The 23728-nt window shown below is 43.9% G+C and overlaps 1 protein-coding gene across 2 annotated transcripts in view; it reads right to left on the bottom strand.

The window, feature by feature from the left end:
* Window positions 1-23728, bottom strand: part of WWP2 (WW domain containing E3 ubiquitin protein ligase 2) — a 523918-nt gene that overhangs the window by 122290 nt on the left and 377900 nt on the right. For both annotated transcript variants that reach the window (XM_078669521.1, XM_078669522.1), the window contains exons 7-8: window positions 9470-9559; window positions 1344-1518 (exon numbers count right to left, since the gene is read on the bottom strand). In XM_078669521.1, coding sequence (XP_078525647.1) covers window positions 1344-1518; window positions 9470-9559 — 265 coding nt within the window. The remainder of the gene's footprint in view (window positions 1-1343; window positions 1519-9469; window positions 9560-23728) is intronic.

Raw genomic sequence — 23728 nt, 5'->3', positions numbered from 1 at the left:
CAGAACACGATCGAGGCATCTTTGGAGTGGACTTTGATATTAGATATCTAACCCATCAGAGTGATCTGTACAGACCAGTCCACAGTTTACACAAGAGTCCTTCCCCAATTCACAGAACAATTTATCAAGGAAGATTTAATCACCCTGTAGGGACTGCTGAAAATGAAGGCCCGCCTGTTTATATTTTCTTCTTTTGGCCAACAAACTCCCAATGGCCCTAGATGGTGAAGGAATTTAAGTCATTGTTTGGCCATAATCAGGAACGAAGAACTGCACAATGAAGCTAACGACCTTATGAAGACCGAGGGTCAAAAAGAAAGAAAATCCACAGAAAATAAATAAGAAATCTTAACCATGAATAGGAGTGAAGGAGCTGTGCATAGAAGTATTCTACTCAACTGAGTGATAGAAAAGGATTAAAGTGTGACAAGTCACGGGATGAACCTAGACTAGATTGGCAACGCGTGTATACTGAGCCTTCAAACAAGGCTTCCATTTGAGTTGGTTTTGTATTGTTAAAAACATTTTCTGGCCCTATGCCCAGCAGACAAGAGGAGAAATCTGGCACAGAACAAAATTAGAATATGCATTCATCATTGACGTACGCCAAGGGGTTCTTTCTGATTACAAACTTTTCCTTAGATGACCTTGGGAAAAAGAGTACCTAATTGCAAACACCATGTTGTCAGCATTCCTGTGAAGAGCTTTCAACTTGGTACATTTTGAATATTGAGCTCCTTTGAAGTGTTTCATCCCAAACATTTTAACAGCACCTTATAACTCTTCCAAGGGTTTTAAGTCTCTCACAAATCATCTGTATTTACCTGTGGACTAGGCTCTACTTTCCCTTAGTCTCCATGGTATGTTTCTTTTATATATCAATATTTGTCTCCAGCAAGATCTACTCTAACCCATAGAAACACAACTCTAATCTGTGCTCCTCCCAAAACCAGTCTCTGGCCTATATTCTTCCAACCTATGCATACTATTTCTGGCCTAGGCTCAACCTAGCAACAATAGTCTACTACAGCCTGTTCCTTTCCATCCTCTCTGTACTTGTCTCTGGTCTGTGCTCTCCCCCTCTGTCCAGCACTCCTCTTGCCTGCACTGCTGCCACCGTTGGTGCTAATCTTTGGCACGGTGTTCCCTCCACCCAGTTCTCAACTTGCCCAATTTCTCATATGCCCAGAACGCATCACAGAAATATGTTCTTTGGTTCTCTATTGTCACTGATGCTCTTCACACCTGTCAATGTGTGCCTTTGCTCATTTTATATCATCAGTTGTCGCCTTGCACACACTTCTCATGACCAGTAACCTGTCTCCCACCTAAAATTCTCTTACCTGGTATAGGAATCTTTGGCTGAAATGCTCCATGGCGCCTTGCAACTGGCTGCGCTGAGATTGCCACTGCTCATAGTTTCTCACATACTCCGCTGTTGGCCTCTGCCAGGTGGTAGTTTTTGTATTGTGATCAACATAGTAATATCTGCCACGAGGGTCCACCCTTTTCTCCCATCTACAAAATGTAACAAAAGTGAACTTAAGAGAGCCAAGCATGCATTTGTCAAAATCATTCTTTTATAGTACACGAACGGCAAGCAGACACAGCTACCTATATTGTGAAGAGGAGAGGGCATCAAATCATCAGATGCACGACTCAAATGGTTGATGGGAGCAGAGTAATGAAATAATCTTGCGAATGGAGGGATCAGGCAGGTAGTCTGACCCTTAAGTGAATAAGGGCAGCTAAAGAAGTTGGCTGTGACCAGAAAAGAAGTTTACCTTGTGACTCAGTCTGGTTAAGGAGCAAAAATCAGTCAAGCGAGCAAAAGGTACAAGCAATGTCAAAATGTCTTCAGAGTTCTAATAGTCTTCGCAACAGCCAGCAGTAACGGAGAAACAGAAGAGAAAAACTACCAGAAAGGGTACGGGCATGAGAGGACACTGGGCTACAGTGGAGCCTTTTTGGGACAATTTGTATTTTGTGAGTTCACTTAAACTGGGACAGTCTCCTTGAGCACAGAAGAAGGAAAGAAACCAAACAGTTCTTCAGGTTTGGTCTATGGCTGCAGGAGCTCACAATGGAGGGTCTTTGCGGATTCAGACTTTATGTGAGAAGGGCAAGGCACTTCTTCAGTGCAAGGAGATCATATCTTTCTCGAATGAATGATGGACCTATCAATAATTCACAGAACAATTCGTTTTTTCTTGGCTGTAGTTTACCACTCACCCATGCTTGGACAAGAACAGGCACACAACCTAAATTAATTTTCATAAACCTTGGTGACTAAATACAGTACACCCAGGGTACAGTTTGTGTGGAATGCTAGAGTGTGTGCAGATAGGTCCACAGTTCCTCCTAAACTAACTTTAATGAAAGGTTTAAGGGCTCACATCTTTGCTTTAGGGGCTCTTGTGGGCCCCCTGTCTCACCGACCACATAAATACCTGGGCCTCAAACAACAGAAAAAAGGTTTGCAATAGTGGTGAGGGGGTCTAAGAACTGCCCGGCTTCTTTGTCTGGTATCAAACAGTTAATTCAGCAAGTACTAGCAATAAGTGAGAACTGCATTTTACAATTTAACAGCGGGGAAGTTACAAGTCTTTATTCTTCAATTCTGTAGGAAGGTCAATGCACCTGGCTTAGCAATTGTAGAAAACTCTCTAACCCTATTGAGGGTCCAATCCTGGACTGAAAAGGTACCCATCACAAGCTCTCCCTTAGCTGATCTGCACCTTTTTGTCCTACAGTGTGACATCCCACAACTTCTGAGAGTCTTGGTTTCAAGCAAGCGAAATCTCACAGGCTACTTCTTGTAATGTCTAAAGAGCCACAGCCTCAGTCTGGTGGGACAACCTCTAAGGATCTGTGTTTACCCCTTCTATCTACTTCTAACAGGAATACAATGAGAACTGGGAACACGGGCTAGCCCTGGAGCCTTTAGGGCTGCTTGGACCCCGATGCTGACAAATAATTCTCTACTTGGTTAAACAACAAAGTAATGGTTATTCCAAGGCAGGGCCAAGTGAGAAAATCCACAAAGGCAGTCCCAGCAACACCCATTAACTTAACTGTATGCAAGCCAAACTTACACAAGTCACCATGTGTTCGAGCTCAATGAATACAGTTATATTTTACCCTAGTAAAAATACAATAGAACAAATTTTAGAAATGTCATTAAAGGTAACATATGCCTTTCAATTGTTAGCCCTCTGTACAAATAAGTAGGACTAATTAGTATTAAGTCAGGCTCCGTTCTCCAGTGTAGACAACATATGGGGGCAAAGAAAGAGTAGGTTTATAAAGGCTTGTGGAACGGATGCACATCAGTGTCCAGTCGGAGTCATTACAAAGTACAGGAAAGCAACATTTGCGCAATCACACCAGCGAATAAGGGATCCTTACTAAACACTGGTAGTTTATTTGTGTACAGAGATAAAATTATTTCTTGGTGTGACTAGGAGATATTAATCAGCTCTGTATTCACCTTTAACACTGTTGCACTTTGGCGTAATGAATAATGGGCGTCGGTGTCATCAGTCTGTTACCCTTACCTTTGGCGGTCTCCCGCCTCTAGTAACTGAATATGCCAACACCTAGCGGCGTTAAGAGAAACTGCTTCATTGAGCACTCAGCTTAAAAAATAGGAGTGCAGACAGAACCCCTCTTTCACATTTTCTATAAGACAGCATAGGGTACATCTTGATTGGTTATCTTAGGTCTCTATTTTCCACTGGCTGGTGTACAAAGGAACCCTCATTACACAATCAGTGTAGTGTTTTGGACTAAATCATTGGGTCTTTTGCCTTAAAACACCTCTTAAATTGCTCCTTTTGGGTTTATTTCCCATGCAGTGGGAGCAGGGTACAGGGAATAACTCCTCTCTTCCCACATCTCCAGAGAGATGACTGTTCATCATCTTCTCGGGCAATACTCAAAAGTCAATTTCTGTGCATTTATCGGCTGTTACCTGCTTTGCAACCCTGATATTTGCTCCTAGAGATGAAGCATAATTGAACATTTTAAGCAGGGATCAATAAACGTCTAGCCATCTATAAACTTTGTACACCCCATGGTAACATTTTGGGTTTATCGATGGTTTTTTTTTTTTTGCAGAGTTTTATATAGCGCGAACTAGAACCGAACCGAATCAGTTATCAGAGCGCTTTACATAGCACCAGTTACGTTACATGAGGGCAGATTAAGTGATTTGCCCAGAATCACAGGGGGTTTTTGGCGTCGTTACCGAGACTCGAACCCAGATCCCCAGGTCCGAGGTCGAGCGCCTTAGCCGTTAGGCCAACCCCTCTCCCCAACAATGTTGTCATGAGAAGAAAACAAATCCACTTTTAGGAGCGGTTACCACCTGCAAGGTAATTGTTCCGGCGAAATACTAGGACTTAACTAACACTGTTAGAAAGTAAATAAAATTGCAAAAAGTGGAAGTACACAAAAATACTATCAAATGAGAGTAAATAGAAATAATTAAAACGTACTTGCTATTCAACCTAAAAACTAATAATTGTCTAGTCAAATGGCTCATGAGCACACGTTTAAATTCTCAAAAAGAATATCTCCACTTGCCTATAATTTAAGGAAACGCTTTAAAGTATGTGTATTCAGTTTGTAATTATTCAATTAAGTAAAAATTGGCTACAGAACAAGTGACTACGGTAATTAGTAATAAAGCAAGCTAGGGTGCACAGAACCACTCCTAGTGCAATGGATGGAAATAATTTGAATGTAATTTCTTCTCTAGTCCATTGTCAATCAGATTTTTGAGATGGTGGACTACCAAAACAGATATCAGGCAGGAATGTTCCATTAGTTTACTTAATTTCTTCCTGATCCCTAAAGCCCAAGTGATAACATGTCACAAAGATATGTGTGTGTGTCCTTAAAAGCCAAAGGGAACCGGGAGACGTACCAACAAGGAAAACACACAAATCTTAAAAAACAGAATATAAGTATGTAATCAAGCATGTAATATTTTATATATTTTTGGACTAACTGATATTAAACTGAAGAGTTGAGTCCCAAATGATTTATGAACGACATTGTTACCACGCTGCCTTGACCCCCTCCTACGCCCCCAACGAACTCGGCAACGCGTGGACGGTGGCCACGCCCCCTTTAGGCCACGCCCCCTTCAAGCGCCAGCTTATAACGCTGACTACGAGCACCTGGCGCTTAGATCTTGTTGTGTCCTGAGGCGGAAAGCCGGGACTGTTGTTCTCCATTTTTAAAAATAACCTTGTGTTCAGATTTACTTCGGTTTTAAAAATCACTCTTTATTCTCACCTGGGCACTGTAGAGCGGCACTTGGCACGGACAGCAGTCCCTAGCGCTACCACGCTGCCTTGACCCCCTCCTACACCCCCAACGAACGCGGCACCGCGTGTACGGTGGCCACGCCCCCTTTAGGCCACGCCCCCTTCAAGCGCCAGCTTATAACGCTGACTACGAGCACCTGGCGCTTAGATCTTGTTGTGTCCTGAGGCGGAAGCCGGGACTGTTGTTCTCCATTTTTAAAAATAACCTTGTGCTCAGATTTACTTCTGTTTTAAAAATCACTCTTTATTCTCACCTGGGCACTGTAGAGCGGCACTTGGCACGGGCAGCAGTCCCTAGCGCTACCACGCTGCCTTGACCCCTCCTACGCCCCCAACGAACGCGGCACCGCGTGGACAGTGGCCACGCCCCCTTTAGGCCACGCCTCCTGGCCGTCCCCTCCAGCAACCAGCCATAAAATGAGCCTGGCCAGGAAGCGCAGCGGACGAGCGCAGCGGACGAGCGCAGCGGGAGCGCCGTTTGCGCGCCGAAGCTCGAACGGGCTCAGGGCCAGACCCTATGCCGGGTCCAGCTTCCAAGAGGGTGAGTTACTCGCGTCGGGCCCTCCTAAGTCTTAGACCCACTAACAACACAATGTGTAATTATGTTCATGACTTAGATGGACTCTTTACTAATTGTGCACTTTGTCATCCAGTCCATTTACAACTTACCCATGCACCTACCTTACACTCTGGCCTAAAACTAGCAGAACTGAATTGCAGGTCGCTCCCCATGCACGCCCTGCTTATCAATCACCTGCTTGTGGACCATGACCTAGACATCCTGTTCCTTACGGAAACATGGCTCACTACACACTCGGAGTCGGATGTGGTCTTAGCCCTGCCCCCGGGTTTCCTCATCCAGTCCCAATTACGTCCCTCTGGCAGAGGAGGCGGTCTAGCCATCCTGCACAGGGATCACTTCTCTTGCAGAATTAGCGATGCCCACATCATGGACTCAGAAAGCTGCCATTTTACCATCCAGCTGGCCCCGACAACCTCTCTGGCAGGCCTCCTAGTGTATCGCCCCCCCAGCCATTTTGGCCCCTTCGCTAGCGCCCTACTAGAATCGATATCAGCACTGGCCCATTCAACATCTAACTTCACTGTGCTAGGGGACCTTAATATCCATTTTGATGACCCCCTAGACACAGGGGCGGCCGAACTGATCCTAGACCTGGCTGCCTATGGTCTCCAACTGGCCAACTCCGGAGCCACCCATATCAAGGGCCACCTGCTAGACCCAGTTTTTACTAATGTTCACACCCTCCAGGCCAAAGCATCGTACCCCCTCCCCTGGACGGACCACTTTCTGGTCCCTCTCTTCTGGCCAGGAGAATTCAGGAAGCCCCATAAGCCTGTCACCTATACCCGGGACAGGGCATGGTCCAGACTCTCTACTGAGGACTGGGCCAGAGCCCTGGATTCTACTACCCCTGCTCCCTCAGAGGATCCTGTCATAGCGGACAGCAATTTCAGAAAGTGGATTTCCAACTCTCTCGATTCTATCCTCCCTATAAAAACCCGCGAAGATAAAAACGGAAAGACAGGGTCAGCCCCCTGGTTCAGCCCAGAACTCAGAACCCTCCGCAAGGAATGTAAAAAAGCGGAGCGACTGTGGAGAAAGGACTGGCTCCATTCTAGTAAGGACGCCTACCGAAGGTCGGTGAGAGCTTATAAATCTACCCTGAAACTTACTAAAGCTTCTTACTACAACGAGAGGATAAAAAATGCCACCAACTCGGCGAGAGAGTCCTAGCTCATTGCCAAAGAGCTCCTGAAAATACCACAACCCCCCTCACCCAACAGGTCCCTTCCGGGCAGGAGCAATGAACTTGCAAACTACTTCGACTCCCAAATCTCCCACATCCTAGCCTCTCCACCGCAGCCCAGCCAGCTAAACTACAGGGACAACGATGCGCCTGACACCCGCCCAGGAGACACCTCTCACCCACAGCTGTCCGCTTTTAGGGCGGTTTCTCTGGACGAGGTGGGAAAGACTCTGGCCAAGATGAAAAGCGGCTCCCCTTGTGACCCTGCTACCATGAGATTCCTGAAAGCAGTTGCCCCTGCGATCGTGTCCCCTATCATGTAGCTGATCAACACCTCGCTGTCCCAAGGCTCCATCCCTCCTAGCTGGAAGGGGGCGGTAGTTAAAGCCCTTCTTAAAAAACCCCAACTGGACCCCACCGATCTGGCAAAACTACAGGCCGATCTCGCTCCTCCCGGGCATCAGCAAAATGGCTGAAAAACTGGTCAATGTCCAGCTGTCCCAGTTCCTGGAATCCAACAACCTACTGCGTCGGTCCCAAACTGGGTTCCGTCCTGGCCACGGCACGGACACTGCCCTCCTCGCAGTCATCGAGGAGGCAAGGTGCATTTTAGACTCAGGGGGGTTAGTGGCAGTGATCCTCCTGGACCTTAGTGCAGCCTTTGACACGGTGAACCACCGTGTCTTGCTCCACCGGCTGGCCAGGGCGGGACTCGGGGGCACCGCGTTGGCCTGGATAGAGTCATTTCTGTTGGGCCGTTCGTTCCAGGTCTGGGATGGCAACTCCCGCTCTGATTCCCTGCCTCTGACTAGCGGGGTGCCCCAGGGGTCCTCACTAAGCCCCACCTTGTTTAACGCCTATATGGCCCCTTTAGAGGACATAGTTGCCCCCTTCAGCATCAAGATTGTGAGCTATGCGGACGACACGCAACTGGTCGTCTCGCTCTCACATCTCGACCACTGCCCAGACAATCTGTTGAACTGCCTCCAGGAAATCCACCTCTGGATGTGCGAGTCCTCACTCAAACTCAACGGGTCTAAAACCGAAGTCATGCTGATGGGCAAGAAATGGTCAGCAATTCCACCATCTGTCTGGCCCGATGCTTTGGGTGAGGTGCCCGCCCCGAAGATGGAAATCAAGAGTCTGGGGGTCTGGCTCGAACCAGATCTGTCCATGAAAACCCAGGCAACCAAAACAGCGGGAACTTGCTTCGGACTAATGCGATCAGTCCGCAAGATCCTTCCGCTGCTTCCTCCTCCATCTAGGAAACTCCTGGTTCAAGGTCTGATCCTTGCACGATTGGACTACAGTAACGCCGTCTATTTAGGAGCCCCCGAAACTACCCTGGCCAAGCTACAACGTACCCAAAATGCGGCTGCCCGGATGCTGATGAGTCTTCCCTCTAGAGCCTCTGCCAGACCAGCGCTCAAGGCTCTCCACTGGCTTCCAGTGCGAGAGAGGATAAAGTTTAAGGCAATGTGCACCGCCCACAAACTCCTCAACGGTCAAGGCCCTTCCATCCTGAGAGACATGGTCACCCCGTATAAAGCACCGAGATCCCTGCGCTCGGACAATGAGCGTCTGGCTAATGTCCCCAAATTCAGGAGGGTTCGCACTGGAGGTCGACGCTTTTCAGTAAAAGCATCCTCAGGCTGGAACTCGCTGCCTCGCTGTCTGCGGCTGGAACCCTGCTACTTACGCTTCCGCAAACAGCTAAAAACCCTTCTCTTTCCCAAATAGGACCATTCTTCCACTTTTGGCCAACGCAAGTTCTTATAGCGCGGGGATGCCTCCGGGTCACCAGGCGCTCTACAAATCGTTAAATAAATAAATAATAAAATAATAAATTGTTGGAATACACTGACAGGAATAAAGATAACACTGATGATCAGAATATTAAAATTCATGCAGATCTCAGGAATGGCCATCACCACACCCAATATGGAGAACCCACTATCAGTAAGATGACCCATACATCAACCATAAAACTAGGGCATACTCATAGACAGGAACGGTCAACGGTAAGAAATCCAGCTGTATTTGATAATATACCCAAACCCACAATTTAGTGTAGCTGCTTAAAGTGGTTTTAGTGCGCCTAAGGCCCTAGAGTGTCAAAGAATGAAAAGTTCTAAACAGGAGAAAAGATGAGAAACAAGAGTCTAGGTGATGCCAGGTTATCCAACGATTTGCGCGCTACAGTAAAACTACAGACCACCTCCAATTGTGCATATTTTTTGTCACCAAAATCAGTTTCATTCAGGTATTAGAATTTGAAGCAATGATGTATCACAATTGATTGACACACTTGATTAAAACTAGTTCCTCCAACAGTTGTCTCAGCAGAATTGCAACATAGCTTACCCTGGAGGAAGAGGCCTTTCCCATGTTGTGGTCTTTGTATTGTGGTCCACGTAGTACACCCTCCTGTTAGTCAGCTCACGCTGTTCCCACCTACATCGAAAATAAGCATATGTAGACCTTGTAAAAGTAGGTTATGAAATATGCAGACCCTGTTTAATTAATACAGCACCCAAAACAAAAGGAAATATACTTTATTTTATGCTCATATATGTTGTATACACTTTTCTATGAGGAGCATTCAAATACTCTAGTTCACAAAAGAGGTCTTCAAAGTTCCTGACATGGAGTACAGCAGTCACAAAGGCATATAGAAAAAAAAAAAGGAAATTTCCATAATTCTTTCAGTTTGAACACCTAACATCTGTATCAGTTACACTATACCGTACTGCACTGCACTTATGAAGTGGTCCTATAAGCTTGTCTGACCATGAAAGATCAGTGCTCCAAATTGCAATTCTTTCATATATACGCTGGTAGGCACCGCTATAAAATACATAAATAGATCTCCATCATCTCATCACACTACAAACCTCAACATTTCCACTTCAGCAACACGACTGCCGGGCCTCCAGAAGCTTTCGGGACTGCTCCCACAAAGACTACAAGGTTCATGGCCCGATAGTTGGAGAACGACTTTGGGTCGTGGTCGCGCACCAGGCACCAGAGGCAAACGAGGTGCGGATCCGTGACGGACATCAGCTTGTCACAAAGCTTGAATCCAGTGCGGTGAAGGGACATCACACATGCACCGGATGTCGAAAACTAAAAAAAGGAGTCAACAAAATGTCGAAAAAGGTTAGTCAAAAAGCGACTAAGGGGCATGCTCTCTCCGGATCTGCGCTAGGCTGGCACGGAAAAACAAAGAACTGACGTCAGCGCGCAGGGGTAGCATCTAAGTAGACAATGCAACCTCATTCCGGCGACCACGACGAACGCGGAGGCGACTGACGCCAACTACTGATGCGCAGGAGTACTGCTAAAGAAAAAATCTCCAGATTCAGTCTGATGCCGGGGGGGGGGGGGGTAATTCTAAAGGTAAGGAATCTATAACTACAGTCTCTTTCAAATACGTCAAATACTGTGAACAAGCTAAAAGATTTGAATGAGATGTGAATAAAAGCCGAAGTTCCAGAGAAATCTTCAACCATCTGTAGTGCAAAACGTGGCAAGCAAGTTAAACATTCAAGTGAGATCGCAGAGAAGGGGAAAGAGTTGCAGAATGAAAGGAAAACTAACAACCAAGTGTCTGTTGATTTACAAAAAATATAGTCATTGGAATGTCTAAACGATTTGAAGGGTCACAGGGTACACATAGTTCAAGAAACGCAGACAAACATGGTATTTACTGTTAACTATTACCTCCTCATATTAACATATTTACAATTTGTTATGTTGTTCTCATTTATATAGGGTTAATAGCTATTTTCATGGCACTCAATGTATTCCGTACCTTGGTGCCCTTTGTTGTGGAAATAAGAAAAATATCAAACAAGTCTGATGTTTGCTGGTGTTTGTGTGAGATTAGTAGAGTAGGTTGTGTAGATTAAAGTGAAGGTAAATTGTGTTTCCCTTGGGAGATTAGTATAGAGTTCTAAGTGTAGGGGTGGGCATTATTTTATACATTGGGTGATTAGTTGTCTATTGCACAACCGGCGTAGGGGTGTCCTTTATCTGAATCAGGAATCCAGAAGGTAATTAGGGTGATGTTTATGTATTCCTTTAAACGTATATCTACATTGGAAAATATAATGAGTTTTAAGAGACAATTGTGAAGTTTCTGTGGCAGCCTCTGTCTGCCACCATTTTACCAGAGCCTCGCTCTCCCTAGGACAGTCTATTGTTGCACTATGAGGGAGTTTGTCACATATTTTAGGACCACTATTGTAGGATATTTGCTCCCTGATTTCCATTACAATACAGCGTATCAACAGTTTACATCAGCTTGACCGAGGACCTCCAAGAGGTGTTGGCCTAATGGCTAGGGCGGTCGGCCTCGAATCTGGGAAACTGGGTTCGAGTCTCGGCAATGACGCTGAACATCCTGTGACTCTGGGCAAATCACTTAATCTCCCCGTGCCTAACCAAAATGAATGTATGTCTTCATGTAACGTAACTGGTGCTATGTAAAGCGCTCTGATACCCGATTCGGGTCAAGTTTGCGCTATATAAAACTCTGCAAAAAAAAACCAATCCAATTAGCTCCCAAATTCCAGCAGGAGTAACATAAATGGGCATACTACTGTTTTATCAAGACCAGATAATCATGAATAATAAAAAGAAAACTACCAAAGACAAGAAACACATGCCCCAACATTTCTCCTCATTCTCCAGGCTTAAAAAATTAAATTTGCTAATAAACACCAAACTGACAGATTTTATGTTTTGTAGAGATGGAATCTCCACATGATTTCTTAAATCCTCCTAACTTAGGGCCAGATGTAGGAGCCCTAATACCGGTCGGTAACGGCCGAATTCGGCCGTTACCGACCGGTATTAGGGTTTTCTGATGTAGGGGGCCTATATTTTACCGATTCTGTAAATTTACCGAATCGGTAAATTTACAGAATCGGTAAAATACCGAATCGGTATATTTACCGATTCGGTAAATCCATATGTAGCTGACACTCCTAAGAGTGCCACAGGCCCTTAAGAGTCGGTATTTTACCACCCAATCCTATTGGGTGCTAAAATACCGAATTCAGGTGTGCATGCACATCTGTGCAATGTGACACACAGACATGCCCTTAGGGCATGTATGTGTGCCACATGGCACACATGCCTGTACTTGGGGTGCTAGAGGGTGTCAAAGTGACACCCCCTGCACCCTTGCAGGATTTGGTATTTACCGAATCGGTAAATACCGATTCGGTATTGCCCATTGATTCCTACGGGCTTCAAGGCCCATAGGAATCAATGGGCAATACCGAATCGGTATTTACAGATTCGGTAAATACTGAATGTTACCGATTCGGTAATTCAAAATATAATTTACCTACATCTCCCTCCTTCTAATTTACCGATTCATAAATACCGAATCGGTAAAATACGGTATTTATGAGTCGGTAAATTAGAGTTACCTACATCTAGCCCTTAGTGCTGGCAATGAGAATGCACTGAACTAAGGGTCACTCTTCGACACATGTCAAAAGTTCTAGTACGGTGTTAGCATATTTGTGTGATGTGGCCCCTAACAGACACTAAAACAGAAGGCAATCCTAACAAAATATAAATCTCACCAATGTCTGAGGAAAAATCATCTTATCGAGACACAGGCAACAACATCTAGAATCAACCTATTTAAATCATAGACTAGTATTTCTTCTAATCTTCAGGCAAGCACCTCTTGCAAAAAAAAATAGCACTGTTCAAATCTCTACCCAAGCACTTTTAGCAGAACACTGGTCTCCTCAAACCTATAGAAAAAAGTCCCACAAAAATGTGTCTTTTCAGATGTTAGGCATGAGTCTCTTGAAATCTTTAGAGAAGGCATTCCACCAAAGTCTGCCATTCTTCTGTTCTCGAGACGATGACGTTTGGCAACAAACTATTTTGTTCAAATGTCTAGAAAAGGACTCTTGCCAAAGCACTTCAGATTTGCAGTTAAGCATGGCCCACTTCAAATCACAACAAGCATTTGCAATGCAATAGGTCTCGCATTAGGAAAGTTTGAGCTATTGGTATTGTAAATGACAATTTTTTTATTCATGTGTTGGTTTTGAAAATAGCGAAATTATTAGCTTTGTCATTTACAATGCCAATACTTTTAACTTTCGCAAATGTGACACCTATAGCATTTGTAATGCAATATGTGTTGTATTTACGTGACTTAGATGTATTGATATTACAAATAACAATTGCTTTTATTTTTTTAATAATTAATACTTAAATAAAAGTTATTGTAATTTATAATGGCAATAGCTTAAACTTTTGCAAATAACTTTTGTGAAGATTATGTTCAGTGTATTTTATTGTGACGAAAATCCAAGAACAGAAGTGAAATATTAACTTCTCTTTGTGGCATTTGTAATAAAGCTTGAAACATTGAGAGAACATATTTGAACCAGTTGTTGAATGGTTGCACAGATTGATGCTGTGGTGGCGCTGAGTGATGTTCTGGTGGCGCTGAGTGATGTTGTGGTGGCGACGAGTGATGCTGTGGTGTTCAGTGATGCTGTAGTAGCGCATAGTGATGTTGTGTTGCCCCTGAGTGATGCTGTGGTGGTGCTGAGTGATGCTGTGGTGATGCGATAGATAGAGTGTAATTATGTGGCGTGTAACTATGTGGCACTGAGTGGTATTTGGAGTGTATGTTGCATTTTGTGCAGTGTAATTGTGTGGCGTGTAATTATGTGGCACTGAGTGGTATTTGGAGTGTATGTTGCGTTGAGCGGAGTGTATGTTGCGTAGAGCGCAGTGTAAATATGTGGCATATACTCATGTGGCATTGAGTGGTATTTGGAGTGTATGTTGAATTGAGTGCAGTGTGATGTGGCGTGTAATTATGTGGCACTGAGTGGTAGTTGGAGTGTATGTTGTGTTGAGCGCCGTGTAAATATGTAGCATATAATTATGTGGAACTGAGTGGTATTGACTGGAGTATATGTTGTATTCAGTAGAGTGTAATTATGTGGCGTGTAATTATGTGGCACTGAGTGGTATTGTTTGGAGTGTATGTTACATGGAGTGCAGTGTAATTATGTGGCGTGTAATTATGTGGCACTGAGTGGTATTTGGAGTGTATGTTGCATTGAGTGCAGTGCAATTATGTGGTGTGTAACTATGTGGCACTGAGTGGTATTTGGAGTGTATGTTGCATTTTGTGCAGTATAATTGTGTGGCGTGTAATTAAGTGGCACTGAGTGGTATTTGGAGTGTATGTTGCGTTGAGCGGAGTGTATGTTGCGTAGAGCGCAGTGTAAATATGTAGCATATACTCATGTGGCATTGAGTGGTATTTGGAGTGTATGTTGAATTGAGTGTAGTGTGATGTGGCGTGTAATTATGTGGCACTGAGTGGTAGTTGGAGTGTATGTTGTGTTGAGCGCCGTGTGAATATGTAGCATATAATTATGTGGAACTGAGTGGTATTGACTGGAGTATATGTTGTATTCAGTAGAGTGTAATTATGTGGCGTGTAATTATGTGGCACTGAGTGGTATTGTTTGGAGTGTATGTTGCATTGAGTGCAGTGTAATTATGTGGCGTGTAATTACTTGGCACTGAGTGGTATTTGGAGTGTATGTTACATGGAGTGCAGTGTAATTATGTGGCGTGTAATTATGTGGCACTGAGTGGTATTTGGAGTGTATGTTGCATTTTGTGCAGTGTAATTGTGTGGCGTGTAATTATGTGGCACTGAGTGGTATTTGGAGTGTATGTTGCGTTGAGCGGAGTGTATGTTGCGTAGAGCGCAGTGTAAATATGTAGCATATACTCATGTGGCATTGAGTGGTATTTGGAGTGTATGTTGAATTGAGTGCAGTGTGATGTGGCGTGTAATTATGTGGCACTGAGTGGTAGTTGGAGTGTATGTTGTGTTGAGCGCCGTGTAAATATGTAGCATATAATTATGTGGAACTGAGTGGTATTGACTGGAGTATATGTTGTATTCAGTAGAGTGTAATTATGTGGCGTGTAATTATGTGGCACTGAGTGGTATTGTTTGGAGTGTATGTTGCATTGAGTGCAGTGTAATTATGTGGCGTGTAATTACTTGGCACTGAGTGGTATTTGGAGTGTATGTTACATGGAGTGTAGTGTAATTATGTGGCGTGTAATTATGTGGCACTGAGTGGTATTTGGAGTGTATGTTGCATTGAGTGCAGTGCAATTATGTGGTGTGTAACTATGTGGCACTGAGTGGTATTTGGAGTGTATGTTGCTTTGAGTGCAGTGTAATTATGTGGTGTTTAATTATGTGGCACTAAGTGGTATTTGGAGTGTAAGTTGCATTGAGTGCAGTGTAATTATATGGCGTGTAATTATGTGGCACTGAATGGTATTTGGAGTGCATGTTGCATTGAGTGCAGTGTAATTATGTGACATATAATTATGTGGCACTGAGTGGTATTTGGAGTGTATGTCGCATTGAGTGCAGTGTAATTATGTGGCGTGTAATTATGTGGCACTGAGTGGTATTTGGAATGTATGTTGCGTTGAGCGCAGTGTAAATATGTAGCATATAATTATGTGGAACTGAGTGGTATTGTCTGGAGTGTATGTTGTATTCAGTAGAGTGTAATTATGTGGCGTGTAATTATGTGGCACTGAGTGGTATTGTTTGGAGTGTATGTTGCAGTGTAATTATGTAGCATATAATTATGTGGCACTGAGTGGTATTGTGTGGAGTGTGTGTTGCATTCAGTAGAGTGTAATTATGTGGCACTGACTGGTATTTGGAGTGTATGTTGCATTGAGTGCAGTGAAATTATGTGGCGTGTAATTATGTGGCACTGAGTTGTATTTGGAGTGTATGTTGCATGGAGTGCAGTGTAATTATGTGGCGTGTAATTATGTGGCAATGAGTGGTATTTGGAGTGTATGTTGCATGGAGTGCAGTGTAATTATGTGGCGTGTAATTATGTGGCAATGAGTGGTATTTGGAGTGTATGTTGCATGGAGTGCAGTGTAATTATGTGGCGTGTAATTATGTGGCAATGAGTGGTATTTGGAGCATATATTGTTTTGAGCGTAGTGTAATTATGTAGCACTGAGTGGTCAGTAGAGTGTAATTGTGTGTGAGGGTGCAGAGTGTGTGAGGGTGCAGTGTGTGTGAGGGTGCAGAGTGTGTGAGGGTGCAGAGTGTGTGAGGGTGCAGAGTGTGTGAGGGTGCAGCGTGTGTGAGGGTGCAGCGTGTGTGAGGGTGCAGAGTGTGAGGGTGCAGTGTGTGTGGCCTAAAGTAGTGTGAAGGCACAGTGTGTGTGTCCTAAAGTAGTGTGAGGGTGCAGTGTGTGTGGCCTAAAGGAGTGTGTGGGCTCAGTGTGTCTGGCCTAAAGTAGTGTGAGGGCACAGTGTGTGTGGCCTGAAGTAGTGTGAGGGCACAGTGTGTGTGGCCTAAAGTAGTGTGTGGGCTCAGTGTGTCTGGCCTAAAGTAGTGTGAGGGCACAGTGTGTGTGTGGCCTGAAGTAGTGTGGGGGCGCAGTGTGTGTGGCCTAAAGTAGTGTGTGGGCTCAGTGTGTCTGGCCTAAAGTAGTGTGAGGGCGCAGTGTGTGTGGCCTAAAGTAGTGTGAGGGCGCAGTGTGTGTGGCCTAAAGTAGTGTGAGGGCACAGTGTGTGAGTGTGCAGTGTGTGAGTGCGCAGTGTGTCTAAGTGTCAGTATATTGTACATGGTGCTCATGTAAATCACTCCAGTGCCTTCAGGTACACGAGTGAGGGCGCAGGACATGGCTGAAGCAGGGGGCTGAGTAAAACAGAGCACGTAAAAGGACGTGCCTCAGAGGTTGAATTCAACTGAGGAGGAAGAGATGAGTTTTGAAAGAGACATTTAAATACTTCAATGGTATAAAACCAGCAGAGGAGGGAGAACGAGACATTTGTCTGCTTTAGGGATATAAATATAGCAATGGCATTTAATTACCTCTGGGTATAAATACAGCTGATTATGGATTGAGGAGCAGTAAGGGAGTCTTCTGAATACTCCCAAGCAGTATAATTGCAGCACTAGACGGGGAGGTAATACATGAGGGGAGCATTTTTAAATACATCTGGGTGTAAAATCAGCAGAATGGAGAGAGAGACACTGTGAGAAAGACATCTTAATACAAGCAGGAAGTGGGATAAGGGAGGGGGTGGCAAATGGTAAGCATTTCGCGGCCGCTTTGATGTTCTGAGTGGTCACGCGGCTCAATGAGAACATCAAAGCGGCCGCGAAAATGCTCTTAAAGGCTGTAGGCGGACAAATGGTGCGCGTGCCCGGCGCACATGCACTGTGCCCGATCCGCCTGCAGACTTTGGGAGCATTTTTGAATGCCCCTTACTAAAACTCTCGCAGAACAACACATGCGCGTTGGTTCAGCGAGACCTAGAAAGGGACTATTGGCAATGCATGGGTCTCATAAATTCTACAGTCAAGGACTTCTAGCAAAGCATTGTTCTCTTCAAATTAATATACACAGACCTTTGAAAGAGCCATCTGTAGAAAGATGGATTACAAAGCTGGTGTTTCTTCAACCTGTGTGTATCGTCTCCTAATCCCTTGCCTGTGCCAAATAACAGTTATTAATTTTTACATCATTCTCTTTTTGCATCCATCTAGCAGGATAGTGTCATTTTCGAGGAAAAGGTTGAGGGAGCAGATATAGGGGTTACGGTCAAAAGATGTAAACGTTTTTGTGTTAGTGGGCTTAGCATTTTGATAGGGAAGCCTTTAAGTGGCACCTTCTCAGCTCATGATTTTAAGTGAGCAGGTGGTTGGGCTATAATATAAGCAGGCTGATGACGTGAAGACTGAGGCAGCAGCAACTAATTGATGACATGATGGAGGTAATGTTACCTCACCATTGTGCAGGCTGGAGCAATTCACCTCTCACCGAGGTAGGAATGTTTGCATTTCAAGAAGGGCTGATGACAGGAAGAGAGAGGTGGTCCTATGGCCTCGATGCATCATCAGTCAATCAGCTGACCACCCCTCTCCTGTTTGTCTCACACAATCTGCTTGGAAAGTCCACTTTCTGGTGCTCCTTCCCTGCCAGGTGGCTGCTAACAGACCAACCCTTTTTCTGCAATCTAGTGCCAGGAGTCTCTGGCCATTCTGCCTGCTGCTTTTTTTTATTACAGTGGAAACTTGGCCCAGCTCTGCTCAGGCTGAGCCTTCTAAAAGTCAGGAACTCCATCTTAGAATAAGTCATTATCTCATTGAAGTCCTGTAAGTGTATCAAAAGTTGTGTTCTAATATCTAAAAGCAAAAAGTAAATGTGTGCCTCACTCTCATTGCCAGTGTACTGCACCCATTTGAACAGGGCAAGAGTCTGACACAAATAGGTTTTCGACATAATGAAGAAACTGCTTTCGAAAAATAGGTAATATATATACACAAGAGGGCAAATCAATAACCCAATAATACATCTCGGTCAATAAAGCCTATATCTATAATAATTATTGAACCGTTCTAATCTGAATTAACTCCTTCGCAGCGGGGGTAATTCCCCCACTGTGCTGGGGGGGCGCGCATAGCGCCCCGGTGCTCGTGACGAGGAATTAGCCCCGCGTGCGAGCGCTGGAGCCGTTATGACGAGCTCAGCTCGTCATGAGCACACGAGCACCGTGGCTCATGACGAGCTGAGCTCGTCATGAGCAGCGATGGGGTTAAGTTCATACGTTTAGATGAGACACAACACAGTTTACCTTTCCCCTGGTTTCTATTTCTTTTCAGAGCAATCCTCCTAAAAGCAGCAGTAAATGGTCTGAAGAGTTCTAGAGATGAGGAAATTACCCATCAGTCACCATACGGATCCGCCCTCCATCATTTGGGATTTTATCCGGACCACCCGTCTGAGAAAATCAGTGCCACTATCAGAGGTCAACCCGGTGGAAAGGGGTCCCTCAGAAAGTGTGGACACTAACAGTGTGGTCTACCACTCGATGTTAATGAGTGGACTAAGAAAATGGGACTGGGGTGTGCAGTGCAAGAAAAAGTGAGTGAGAAAGAAAACCAAGACAAAATGTGTATTAAAATTGGTTTAAAGAAAGCACAAGATAATATTTATTCTATGTGTGCCTAAAATACCAAGATTAAAAATATGTGCGACCTTAAGCAGTCTAATTATGTAGACTGCCTGAGGTAAGGGTGGTCGACATGTTTCTGCAATATAGGGACTATTACGTCCTTGCATTCATCAGGACCAGAACTAAACAACTAGAGCTACTGCACAACGTGAACTAATAATAAGTGAAGTGAAAAGAGTGACACAAGGAAATGTAAAACAAGTGCTCGCAGTCACCTGAATAATCCGAGTGCCCTTACAGTCTGTGTCGATCACTTGATCTGTAAGGTAGACAAGCCTCACCCCACCTGGCAGCGGCTCAGGGGAAGATGAAGCACCGCTCTATCCGTCGGTACTCCGAGGCCGGCGTCCTGGCCGACTGGGGAGTAACAATTTAGAGGTGCGGGTGCCTTGGGTAACTTCTTTATACTTCTGGGCGCTTTTTTTGAGACCCTCTGGTACCTTTTGTTATTTATAGGTTCTTTGGGGATTGTATCCAGAGCTTGGTCTTTAAATCTCCCCTAGGTCCTCTCCCACCGTAGTGTTTTTGTTGAGTTCTAGAGATGGCCTAGGCATTCCGACACCCTACTCTGGAAGGATGACGCAGGCAGGCATATCCAGAGCCCTTGTTCTATTCCAAAGAAAGGAGCTACCATAATAGTCCCTATGAAGGTTTAAAGCAACAGGTCACACGTTAAAACCAAGACATAGAGCAAAACCAAGCATTATTGCAACTGCTTCTGTCAAATGAATCTACAAATGAAAAGTGTTTTCCAACAAAGAGTTGTGTACTAGATTCTTTAGAGTCAAGGTTGTTTGTAGGATTCACTTAATATTTGTATTTTTTTTAAAAAACAGAAATTTCCATTCTAAGTGGTGAGCTTATCTACATTCTTTGAACAGCCTTCTTCGCCTTTGGAGCGGTCACTAAACACAAACCAAGCATTTTGGAAAACAGCATTTTTGTAACCTTTGGACAATCTTCTAGTGGACTATTCTTACCAGAACAGGACACAACCAGAAGGGTCTCTTTGTGTACCACTTTTTTCCAGAAGAAAGGCAACATGAGAGAGCCATGAAGAATGTCTGTGCATTCCAGCTGAGGAATGGGCGCAACCACAGAACTGCATTTCAGGGGAGGAGACATAAATCTAGCTATTTGAAAATAAGATACACTTTCATGAAGAAATACTGCTTGGATGTCCACACTATGAGGAAAGCAACTGTGGAACAGGTGATGGTGCAGAGGCTCTTACACTGAGGCGAGTGACACCCTCTGTTCTCCTTAACGCTTGTTATACTAATTGAAAGGATGTGAAGCTGTGAAGGACCCGATATTGGAGAGGAAAATGTTTCTTTCCTGTATCTGCATGTCAGAGGTTGGTGTTATTCACATGCACTCTACATTTCTATATGGTAAGGCATACTTGTGCTTTAAAATCAGAAGATAAGTGATTGGCGTAAGACTATTCACCTCACTCGCCACAAAATAAAGGCTCAAACAAGGAGGTGGGTAGGTTACTGAGTTGATTTTGTTTTCTGTGAAGGATACTTCAAAGTATGTAAGTAAATTAAGAAAAGCTACCAATGCTTCACAATAACTCTTTCCTTTAATTCTAATAAAGGAACAATAAAACCTTGAGCACTATACATTGGGAACACAAAGCATCTTGTTATGGGTAAAGAAAGAGAGCATACACAAATATTACAATAAACAGTAAAAAGAATGCAACTGCAAATTGTATTTATATAGTGCATAGTACTACTGGCGAGGCGTTAAAGCACCTTGCGGCCAGTAGCATGCATAACATTTTTGATATCACAAATAATGTAGTATAAGAGCAAGACAGGAAAAGCAATTCCACATGCTCTCAGTGCTATGTATGCATGGACTGTTAATGAGCCGTGTATTACTTCTCTTATATTTAACCTGTGATGGGAAACATGTGGCGGATGAGCTGCCTCACTTTCCTTCCCCCTTCACTGAGAAAGTAGTAGGATAAAGCAAAGTCAGGGGCACACAATTCCTGCCCAATTATTGGCCTTTGTTCTGAAAAAAAAACTAAAAAGGTGATATAGCAGTAAAAACAAGCCTATCCTTGTTCTCCACCAGCTTCTATGTTTATTTATGAGTCATCCTCCGTCCTGTATGTCCCAAAACAGAACGACAACCACAAGAGATGCCCCTTTGTTCTCACATCTGCTACAGATGTTTGTCGAGACAGCCCTGAGCAAAGTAAAGAACATGGGATCTCTGTGTGAGCCTTGAGGACAGGAAAGAGAGATGATGGAGGTATAAAGAGTCAATATGTTCTTGCAAGACGGAGCTTGGCTCTGTTCACGCACTCCCATTTTGGAGGGCACTCTGCCTGGATAGCCCATAGTATCTAGTTATCTACTCTCATCATTTGTGGAAGCAGTGCCACGATTTACTCCAAGGAAGCTGTACAACTTAAACAACGTAAGAGTGCAGGATACAAAGGAATCACGTAAAAAACACAAATGGAGGAGAGAATGTGTATGATTGACAAGAGAAAAACAAGCTCTTAATAGACTAAATAAAAAGCAGAGACAACAGCTAAAAAATAGAATTCGGGCCTTTGCAGATGTCAAGTTGGAAATAAGCAAGCGAAGGGCACACATACTTAAAGAGCACAGACAATACCTTCAATTAGTTGATGCAATAAAGTTGGGAGCCAGAGCTCAAGCCGTCACATTGCACAAATCCTTTTTAACAGTTCTGCAAAGACGATATCTTCATTAAAAGATATATTATTAGGGGGAATAGTTACACGAGCCGCTTCACTTCTGCGTGTCAGCACAGGTGCAGGTCTTAAATAATATACTGCCATTCTATGAAGCCTTAATAGAGTAAGTCCAGAAGGCCTGAGAGAAGCAACAGACGGTGCTGTCTGCGTCCAAATTGTCCTCAAGAAAGGAAGGACAGTACCAAATGTACCCTTTGTACGTCCCTGCAGTCTGAATCCGGAGGGTTTCATTGTGCTGGAGTCTTCATGCAAGTTGAAGTATGGTGGTACCCTTTTCTCGAGTGCAGACAGCGAACCCAATAACCTGGATGCTCTGGGCATCCTCAACAGTTCTAATACCAAGCCCAAGAACAGCATCTGTAGCCAGAATTTGCAGGTATGAAGAAGTCCCTCGTAAATACATAACAAACGTGCGATATCTTGATTGTGATTTCCAAACAATCTACAACATGAGCAAGTGAAGGGGACACTATTTCAATCTCTTTGAATTTAGCCGCAAAGTAAATGCAGAAGTCAAAATCGTACAACATTTTTACTTCTCTTTTTATTTAAATGCTGAATAAAATAATTTGTAGGTTTAATGAACAAGTTACTAACCTTCGGTAATGCTTACTAATATTATAAGACTTACCCCAGGCCAGTACCTTCCTAGCAGAGTCCCTTCTGCACCAAGCTACCTGTGCACAATTACCGGGCTGCACACGTCAGTAGTCTCACATGTGCAGGCTTCAGATGTGTTCACATGTAATCAGTCTAGTGCCCTTCCCTTAGCTGTGCTGCAGTGGCGTTGTCCTAAAAGGTAAACACTGAAGGTAAAAGCACTTAGTCCAATAACTGTGAAATTTCCGGCGATGAGACTCATATACTGAGACTCACCCACAGTGAAGGACCAAACACCAGGTGATAAAATCCTGGAGGCCTAAATGGACAGAACAAATTTGCAACAGGTTTGAGTCTCTTATGCTGGCACTTTAACTTACCAGAGGTCTGACCTGGGGTGGTGTGGAGTGCAAAAAAACGATGGATTTAGGCCCAGATCTCTGTACTGGGGTGAATGTATGACATTGTTCTGCATTCTGTCCATCAATTGTTGTTTTTGCATGATGTTTGAATTAGTGGAATGAGCTGATAATAAAAAGCTATGGTCCAGTACTGAGACTGGCTGTTGCAAAAACTGCAAACCTTTAGTCAACATCGGGGCAGTAGGTATGGTTGGAGCAAAAGCATTGAAAGTCAGACTGGAACTGTATGGTTGCGTTTTTGGAGGGGGTTAGGGGGATATTGTGGCCTTGTTTAATTGCATAAATAGAAATTTACTTGGTACAAACTTAAATATTCGGGTTTATCAGTCACTCTATAAGTGATTGGATTAATATACTCCAACACCTAGGTACAGGTAAAGGTAGGTGATAGATCTAAAGTGACAAATATGATTATGACAAATCAAAGTTTAATTGAAGTTGTTTATGGGCCCCCTTCCTGTTCAGTTTATATGTAACCGACTTACAAAACTCCCTAGGAAAGGTACATGCATTTTCACTACAACTTAGAGACTGTCAACACACAGCCGCCAGTATGCAGATGATACAGAGCTTTTTGAATAAAACCCTTTGGGACTATGGCATTCACTAGAGGTCCTATAGGTATACAATGTTAAAAATGACCCTTTAGTGAATATGAGTAACATCAAATTTGTAGTCTTCATAAAAAAGATATTTTCAACGGATATTAGTTGACTAGAGATTAGACACTATTTTCATATAATTATTTAGGTGTTGATCTCAATGCCA

This window comes from Lissotriton helveticus, chromosome 12 (assembly GCF_964261635.1).
Source record: "Lissotriton helveticus chromosome 12, aLisHel1.1, whole genome shotgun sequence".
NCBI classification, from domain to species: domain Eukaryota; kingdom Metazoa; phylum Chordata; class Amphibia; order Caudata; family Salamandridae; genus Lissotriton; species Lissotriton helveticus.
This window is presented reverse-complemented; position numbering and strand designations above follow the sequence as displayed.